Source organism: Microcaecilia unicolor, chromosome 13 (assembly GCF_901765095.1).
Source record: "Microcaecilia unicolor chromosome 13, aMicUni1.1, whole genome shotgun sequence".
NCBI classification, from domain to species: Eukaryota; Metazoa; Chordata; class Amphibia; order Gymnophiona; family Siphonopidae; genus Microcaecilia; species Microcaecilia unicolor.
This window is the reverse complement of record NC_044043.1, coordinates 59,796,019-59,804,703: the sequence shown is the minus strand read 5'-3', so window position 1 is coordinate 59,804,703 and position 8,685 is coordinate 59,796,019. Positions and strand designations below refer to the sequence as shown.

General features: G+C 43.9%; 1 protein-coding gene across 1 annotated transcript; it reads right to left on the bottom strand.

The window, feature by feature from the left end:
• Positions 1-2,960: 2,960 nt before the first annotated feature.
• LOC115482392 (protein KIAA0100-like) lies at positions 2,961-4,527 on the bottom strand. Its single transcript, XM_030222139.1, has 3 exons — positions 4,331-4,527; positions 3,512-3,598; positions 2,961-3,074 (listed from the first exon to the last, which is right to left on the bottom strand). Exons 1-3 carry the CDS (start codon positions 4,472-4,474, stop codon positions 2,961-2,963), a joined length of 345 nt encoding a protein of 114 aa, XP_030077999.1. The 5' UTR covers positions 4,475-4,527.
• Between the last annotated feature and the right edge of the window lie 4,158 nt (positions 4,528-8,685).

Here is an 8,685-nt window from a genome sequence, read left to right as displayed (position 1 = left end):
CTGAAAATGACCTATGAATTGACCAACTTCCGCAGACTACTGAAGACTTATCTCTTTGACAAGATATACCACAAAGACTAACACATGAAAAATCTCCTTCTGCTATACCACTATCATGTATTCTACTACCATGAACCCTAAATCCTTCTGTAAAACAATTGTATATTCTCTTCTTATTTCCAGTATCCATGATGCATTGTAAGCCACATTGAGCCTGCAAAGAGGTGGGATAATGTGGGATACAAATGCAATAAATAAATAAAAAAAATAAAAAATCAGGCTTTCACAAGTTCCGTGGCACGTGCATTCAAACTCACATGTATCACTGGATACTAATACATGATTCTTATATATCATCATTACCAAAAAGTTATAGATGGTTCATAATTCAATAAAATAATCATAAAAGAAAAATAAAATAAAAAGTGCACTGAAAAGATAATACATGTTTTTTTAAGAACCAGGTTTTAAATTTCTTATGAAAACAGATACAGCGAGATTCTAATCTGATTTCTAGCAGCTGTGGAAAAAACCTCTTCTTTGGGTTGATAAAAAATGAATTGCTGAACAGAGAGCTAGATCAAGTTTGTTTGCATGAAGCAATCTGCCTGGTAATAACAGTAGAATGTAAACCTATACATTTGGTCAATTAAATTGGACTTTAAAGTCATATAAAATTTAAAAAATGAAACATAAGACCTTAAATTCTATGCGCTCTCTGATTGCTGCAGGCACTGGTTACCAAAGAGGTAATCTTCTCATACTTCGATCTTTTCAATATAAGTCTCGCTGCAGTATTCTGAATTAATTATAATCAGGATAAGGAAGCACGAGACATTCCCAGGAACAAAACATTACAATAGTCCAAGATGGAAAAGAACATCTTCATAAAAACAACTGAATTTAGTGTAAAAAGCGCAGTTTAATGCTTCTGTATCGCTCAATGGTGTGACCTCACCTTGAGTATTACGTTCAATTCTAGTTGCCGTATCTCAAAAAAGATATAGCAGAATTAGAAAAGGTTGAAAGAAGAGAGACCAAAATGATATAGGGGATGGACTCCTCCCATATAAGGAAAGGCTAAAGAGGTTAGGGCTCTTCAGCTTGGAAAAGAGATGGCTGAGGAGGGATATGATTGAGGTCTACAAAATCCTGAGTGGGGAAGAATGGGTAAAAATGAATCAATTTTTCACTCTTTCAAAAAGTACAAGGACCAGGGGACACAATGAAATTATATGGAAATAATTATAAAAAATAGGAGGAAATATTATTTTCACTCAAAGAATAGTTAAGCTCTGGAAGTTATTGTTGGAGGATGCAGTAATAGTGGTTAGCGTATCTGGGTTAAAAAAAAAAAAAGATTTGGACAAGTTCCTGGAGGAAACATCCAAAGTCTGTTATTGAGATGGACATGGGGGAAGCCACAGCTTGTCCCAGGATTGGTAGCATGGAATGATGCTACTAATTGGGTTTCTGTCAGGTACTTGTGACCTAGATTAGCCACTACTGGAAACAGGATATGGGGCTAGATGAATCACTGGTCTGACCCAGTACTGCTATTCTTAAGATTTAAAAGATCAGCCAATCATATTGTTTCACATAGCAAATGTTTAAGCAATGCAGTTGGGAATGGTCTAAAATCCCTAAAATCACAAAAGCCCCTGACAAATTTGATTATCAACCAGATCAAACACTACTGATAGATCATTTGCTACTTCACAGGTTGAGGGAAGTAGGTATCTGTAATATTATCCTAGACTGGTTTCAATCTTAGCTCTCAGGACAGACATATAGAGTCCTGTTTGATGGATCGTATTCCAAGTCCTACACTTTTACTTGAGGAATGCCTCAGGGATCATGGCTGGCACCTACACTTTTCAACATCTTTATGTCTCCATTACTGGAACTAATACAGTCTTCTTGAGGTTAAGGCATTTGCATATGTAGATAACTTTCAATTACTTAAGACCTTAAATCTTTAGGACACAAGCAATAACCTCTTTCAATTCTAAGCTTGATAAGGTTGCTTGCCAGCTCCCACTATACTCATGTCTGGTTTCTCAATCACCTGGGTTTCAAAGTAAATATTTTAGGATTAATTCTAGATGACAAACTCTCTTTCAGACCATATATATCCTATGTGTCAAAAAATGTTTTTTGTTTTTTTTAAGTTACACTTGATTTGATTGGTGAAGCTGGTCTCTAGTAAAGCATTAAGAACACTAATTCTTTCCACAGTGAAGTAAATAATTCACTGCTTAAAGGGATTCTTTTGCTCGACCTCCGCCATCTCCAGTTTCTTCAGAATATAGCAATAAACTAATCTCAGGAGCCAGAAAAACAGGACCATGTCACTCTGTTTTTAAAGGAAGAACATTGGCTCCGTCTCCTATAGGATTACATACAAAATATTAACCCTTGTGTACAAAATTACTCATTATGGATCCCTTCCCCCTTCATTATCTAGATTTCTTATCCCATTCTCTACATCACAAGTATTATACTCATCTCAAAATTTATTGGCAATACCATCATTTTGCCACATATGTATGATTCAACCCATATTTTAGTGTAGTAGGCCCATCTCTTTGGAACAATTTGCCACAATATCTAAGGATGGAAACATCCTATCAAGCTTTACGGAAAGGTCTAAAAGCCTTTCTATTTAAGGATGCATTTGGTTTATCCTGACAAGCACAATAGCTGGTGAGGACTGACAGAACCAGCTAAAGACCTAGAACACAAAATGACTATTGTTTCACCTTCACTATGTTCTATAATGGACTGTAACTTTCTCCATATCTGTGTTCTCCCCTTACACTCTCTCTTTAGTTAATCATTATTATTGTAAACTGCTGTGTCAGTGCTCTCTATATAGTGGCACATCAAATGGAAAAAAAAACTGTGTACAAGTATACTGAGATATGACAACACAATGTACAGGGCTAAGCTAGAATGCCTTACCTCAAATGCTCTTTCACAGATATCCCGCCAACAGGAGGCCGCACTTTACTGAAAATGCGGAGTGCCAACTGGCGCCCAGACTGTCCGGGACTCTGAGGACGGAGCACCACCTGCACACAAAACATTTGACATTCTACTGTTATATTTTCTTCTCTCACAGACCGAAGGACTTCACAACCCTTTTTATCCCAGGCCTTTAGGAGGCTCTTTATCTCTCTCCCCACATCCTGTATTCTAGGTTCTAGAGGCACTTATCCTCTGCCGTTCATCCTTTTATCTCAGGATCATGGCAGGGTATCTTTCTCTTCCACTTTTTTGTTCCATTTCAGAATCCAGGGGGAATCCATCCCCTTCCCTTTTGTCCCATGCACCAGACGGAGTCTGCCCCTACTTTCCTCCGTCCCAGGTCCCAAGAAGAGATTCGTCTCCATTTCCCTTATCCTAGTTCTCATAGAGCTTTACCCCTCATTCCTCCTCTCCAATTTTCTTTAATATTTGGCCTGAGGAGGGGCAGGCACTGTTCCTTTCCTCTCCCAGGAACATTTACCTTGTACACAGCATTGGGAAGCAGATTGTTCATGGTGAACCAGCCCAGTTCCAGCAAGTGCTCTGCAGTGTCATCAGACTTATTTACCTAGACATTTAGGACACAACTCATGAAAATGTCACCCAGCAACCAGAATAAGTTCAATCCCTCCCCAGGAATCCTACAGCTTATTGCAAAGACCAAGCATTCCTCAAATACTGTCACCTCCCACTATATTATTCACATGATTTTGGTAATGTTAATTTTGGAAACTATGCAATAATCAATTATCTAAAATACTAAGTTCAGTGTTTAGGGCTCCAAACTCATATTAAGCATCTGGGCTTCATGTGTCATAGCCTGGGATCCTACATCACGGTCTGTACTTTTACCTATAGAGACAGTCACATTTTCAAAATAGCTCATTTACCTAGGTAAATGGCTTTTGTAAAACTTCCTTCATTGAGTATGAATATACAAAACAAAGTTATACTTTTAAATGTTAATGTCCAATTAAACATTTTTATTGGATTGTTCTACTAGGATAGTCATAATTGTTGACTAATTATCTAAATATAGGGAGGAAGAAGGATACCAGAGGCCTGAAAAATAATTGGGATGAAAAGGCACAATGTTGAAACTTTACCTAGGGTACCTAATACTCTTGTACTGGCACTCAGCCACATAAGTGGAGGGAAGGTTGAAACCCTTACTTCTGAGGTATCTTTCATAGCACAAAGCGCAGAACAGGGAAGGAAGATCATCTGTGACCTTCCCGTCCCCCTCCCCCCATCCTAAGAAAGAATGACCTGTGACCTACCCACCACAACCCCAGCAAACCTTGCTATAGAGGAAACGTTGAAGTTCCAGCTCTGCGATCCCCAGCTGTCCATCCTCCTCTGTCAGGCGCCACCGAGCCTGTGCAAAGTAAAATTCTGTTCGTCTGGCCACACTCACATCCTCCTGCTGTTTACGAAGTTCCATTTTGTTTGCTCTTTGCAGCTGGAAATCCTTAAAACACCTGGCAAATTAGAAAATTAAAATCTGACACTAAAAACCCAGGAAACATTTTGAAGATCAGCCAGCTTTTCCACATTGCCTTGCAGTTCCAAGCCACAGTGCTATTGGAATTTGTCCTCTCTCCAAAGGGCAGTACGCCAAGAAAGCAAAGTTGGTTATCTGTTAGAGAGACTGTGGAGGGACTGACCAACTCTCTTGGCTCTAATCCTCGACTTCTCTTCACCACATTGAACTCTCTCTAAGGTGCCCCCCCCCAACTCCCCCTTCATTATCTCTCAGACCCTTGCTGAATTCTTTCACAACAAGGTTCAAAAGATAAACCTTGCTTTCTCTACCTCACCAGCTCTCCCTCCACTAGTCCGTTCCCCTCTCTCTCCTTCCCCTCATTCCCTTTCCTCCTTTCCTGAAGTTACTATTGAGGAAACTACACTTCTCCTTTCTTCCTCAAAATGTACCACCTGTTCCTCTGATCCCATTCCCACCCACCTTCTTAATATATCTCTCCTACTCTTATTCCTTTTATCTGTCACATTCTCAATCTCACTTTCCACTGCGACTGTCCCTGCTGCCTTTAAACATGCTGTGGTCACACCTCTCCTTAAGAAGCCTTCACTTGACCCTACTTGTCCCTCTAATTACCGACCCATCTCCCTCCTTCCTTTTCTCTCCAAATTACTTGAGCGTGCTGTCACCGCCGCTGCCTTGATTTTCTCTCCTCACATGCTATTCTTGACCCATTACAATCTGGTTTTCGCCCCTTTCTTTCCGAGCACTCTACCAAAACCCTCATCCACACCCTTGTCACCTCTCGTTTAGACTACTGCAATCTGCTTCTTGCTGGCCTCCCACTTAGTCACCTCTCCCCTCTCCAGTCGGTTCAAAACTCTGCTGCCCGTCTCATCTTCCGCCAGGGTCGCTTTACTCATACTACCCCTCCTCAAGACCCTTCACTGGCTCCCTATCCGTTTTCGCATCCTGTTCAAACTTCTTCTACTAACCTATAAATGTATTCACTCTGCTGCTCCCCAGTATCTCTCCACACTCGTCCTTCCCTACACCCCTTCCCGTGCACTCCGCTCCATTGATAAATCCTACTTATCTGTTCCCTTCTCCACTACTGCCAACTCCAGACTTCGCGCCTTCTGTCTCGCTGCACCCTACGCCTGGAATAAACTTCCTGAGCCCCTACGTCTTGCCCCATCCTTGGCCACCTTTAAATCTAGACTGAAAACCCACCTCTCTTAACATTGCTTTTGACTCGTAACCACTTGTAACCACTCGCCTCCACCTACCTCCTCTCTTCCTTCCCGTTCACATTAATTGATTTGATTTGCTTACTTTATTTATTTTTTGTCTATTAGATTGTAAGCTCTTTGAGCAGGGACTGTCTTTCTTCTATGTTTGTACAGCGCTGCGTATGCCTTGTAGCGCTATAGAAATGCTAAATAGTAGTAGTAGTAGTACTGAGAGCAGCAGGTTTGTTGAGGGATTGAAGCACTGGGACAATCAACCACTACCCCACTGGTGATATTTGGGAAGAATGAAGGAGGAAGATTCATAAGAATGAGTCCAATGGAAGCATCACCTTTACTTGCTGTGTTATAAGCCTTTCCTTTTGGTTAAAGCTCCAGTTGTGATTCCGGACTCCCTGTGGTTAGACTTGATAAAATAACTAATTGAAAAGCAGAAATTGTTATGATTGGGGTCTGAACCCCTCTCAAACTTACTCTTTCCTGGGGGTCAGCTTCTTAGCTGGCTTCTGTTTCTTTTCTCTTTCCTTTCTGAGCTGGCTCTGTCTCTCTGTGCTGGCAGCTTCCAGCAGCATGGGGTTAATTGTCTCACTTCATACAGCTGTGTGTGTGTTGCCTGAGTTGCTCTAACTCTCTTTGGGTGTACTGGCTTCAAGTGTTTCACGGTTTTGCATTGGTGTGGGTTGGGCCTCTGGGTCAGTGTGCTTTTGCCTAGGTCTAGGGAGTGTGACATCATCAGGGAGGGCCTTGATAAGGAAGTGGTGTGTTTCCTTCAGGGCCTTTGCAACAGTGGTGTTTGCTGTAGGTAGGGTGGTGCAGTGTGCACTTCTGACGTTGTGTCTAGTTTCCCTGCTTGCTTTTGCTAAGGTCCAGGTTAGTGTTAGTGCAGTGTGCACTGGTGTTTGTGTGTTTGGTCCCCTGCTTTTCCTCTTGGTTTTGGAAGCATTGCTGTGTGTAGGGCTTTGGAAGCTCTGTTGTTGATAGAAGTACTTCAGGGTTTGGTGTTGTTAGGAACACTGCAGAGTTTGCTGTTAGAAGTACTTCTGGGATTGTGCTATTGGGAGCATTGCAGTCTTTGCTGTTGGTGTTTGGTGCTTTAGAAGCACTTTTGGCTTATGTGTTAGCTTCCCTCCTTGTGGCTCCCCTGTCTTCCCTTTTAGTGCTAGGAGCTCTTCTGGTTGCTTGCCAGAGTAGTGCTTAGGAAACACCTTGTTAGTTGTATCTAGCTTGCTAGAGCAGTGCTTAGGTAGCTGGTTTAGTTTTGTGTTTAGCTTATTAGTGTAAAGCTCTGCTTGTAGCTTGGTGCTTAGTAGCACCTGTGTTAGCTTTGTATTTAGTACCCTGCTCTGTTAGTTTAGGGCTTAGGAAGTCCCTTTCTTGAGCAGGGCTTAGGAGCTCCTGTTTAGTATAGGGCTTAGGAAGTCCTTTGTCAGTTTACTGTTAGGAACACTCCTGCTGGTTTAGGGCTTGGGAGCAAGTAGATCAGTTTAGGTTTAGGAGCACTTCTGTTTCCAGTCCTGGTCCCTATGTCATCCGGTATCCAGTAAGTCCTGTCGGCTACTCGAACCCAGGAGCTCAACTTCTGGGGGGCTTAGTAGCTAAGTGCAGGTGAAGCTGTGTGGACCAGTCCAGTGTGCTCCAGTCCCATGTTCCAGTCCTGTGTCCTCCAGTCCGGGGGACCAGTCCAGTGTGTTCCGGTCCGGTGTGTGTTCCAGTCGAGGGATTGCAGTCCAGTGTTCCAGTCCTGGTCCTCCAGTCCGGGGGATTCCAGTCCAGGTGTTCCGGTTCGCTGGGCAGTGCCTGCAGTCCCTGCCGGTGTGCTGACCCAGTGTTGGTTGGTGGGTTTTGCCTGCTGCTGTCGCTTCTCGGCAGCAGCCCAAGGGCTCACGTTTGCTCCAGAGCCCGGCCCCGCGGGCTCTGAACCTGAGAAACTGACAGATTGCAAAGGCCATGAGCCCGGCAAGAACCCCTGCCCAGCTGACCCAGCTGGGGTCCAGCTCCATCGTTGTTCTTGATCCTTCTATGACTCTTCGTCAGTATCGTGGGAAACTTTTGTCTCATCCTGTTTTGAAGAAGACCCCTGAAGCGGCAGCTGAGAGAAAACGTGTCCGGTGGCTTGGAATCGCTGAAAACCCAGTTTCAGATATGGACCCTTTTATCACGCTCACTGAATATCGCCGCAGCCTGGTCTTGAATCCAGCTTTGTGGGATACTCCTGAAGCTGTCGCTGAGAGGAGACGTCTTGGGAATTCCATGCTCTGGGCCCAGCAGGGGTCCAGTCCCGTTCAAGCAGCGCGCCCAGACAAGCCTCTGAATCCAGTCCGAGCAGCACGTCCAGCCAAGCTTCAGAGTCCAGTCCGAGGGACGCTTCTGACCGAGCCTCCGATGCCAGTTCAAGTGGCGTCCACTCAAGCTTCGAGTGCAGTCCGAGGGATGCTTCTGACTGAGTCTCCGATTCCAGTCCAAGCAGCGCTTCAAGCCAAGTCTCTGCGTCCAGTTCAAGTGGCGCTTCAAACCAAGCCTCCTAGTACCAGTTTGGATCCCAGTTCCAACCCCATTTTTGTCTGGATCCGTTTCTGACACTCCAGGATTACCGGGTTGCACTTTTGTCTGATCCAGCCCTGAAGAATACTCCTGAAGCTGCAGCGGAAAGAAGGCGTGTCTCCTGTTGGGTTCGAAGAAAACCCAGTTTCTGCTATTGACCCTGCTACCAAGCTCTTCTTTTATCGCTTCCAACTCCTCTCGGAGCCAACCCTACGGATACTCCTGAAGCCCAAGCTGAAAGAAGGGGCTTCCTGATTTTCCCGACAAACTTCTGAGTCCAGCCTGAAGGGCTTTGTCTGCCAAGCTTCTGAGGTAACACTGAGTTCCAGCCAAGATGCTGAGTCCGGAGCGAGTTGCAGCAGTGGCAGCCGAGATGCTGAG

What these genes read in the sequence shown, in the direction of transcription:
- LOC115482392 (XM_030222139.1), bottom strand. Translation starts at nt 4,474, where the DNA reads ATGGAACTTCGTAAACAGCAGGAGGATGTGAGTGTGGCCAGACGAACA. An exon ending in AACGTTTCCTCTATAGCAAG is followed by an intron (nt 3,599 to 4,330) that starts GTTTGCTGGGGT and finishes CTAAATGTCTAG; the next exon opens with GTAAATAAGTCTGATGACAC. An exon ending in TTCCCAATGCTGTGTACAAG is followed by an intron (nt 3,075 to 3,511) that starts GTAAATGTTCCT and finishes TTTTGTGTGCAG; the next exon opens with GTGGTGCTCCGTCCTCAGAG.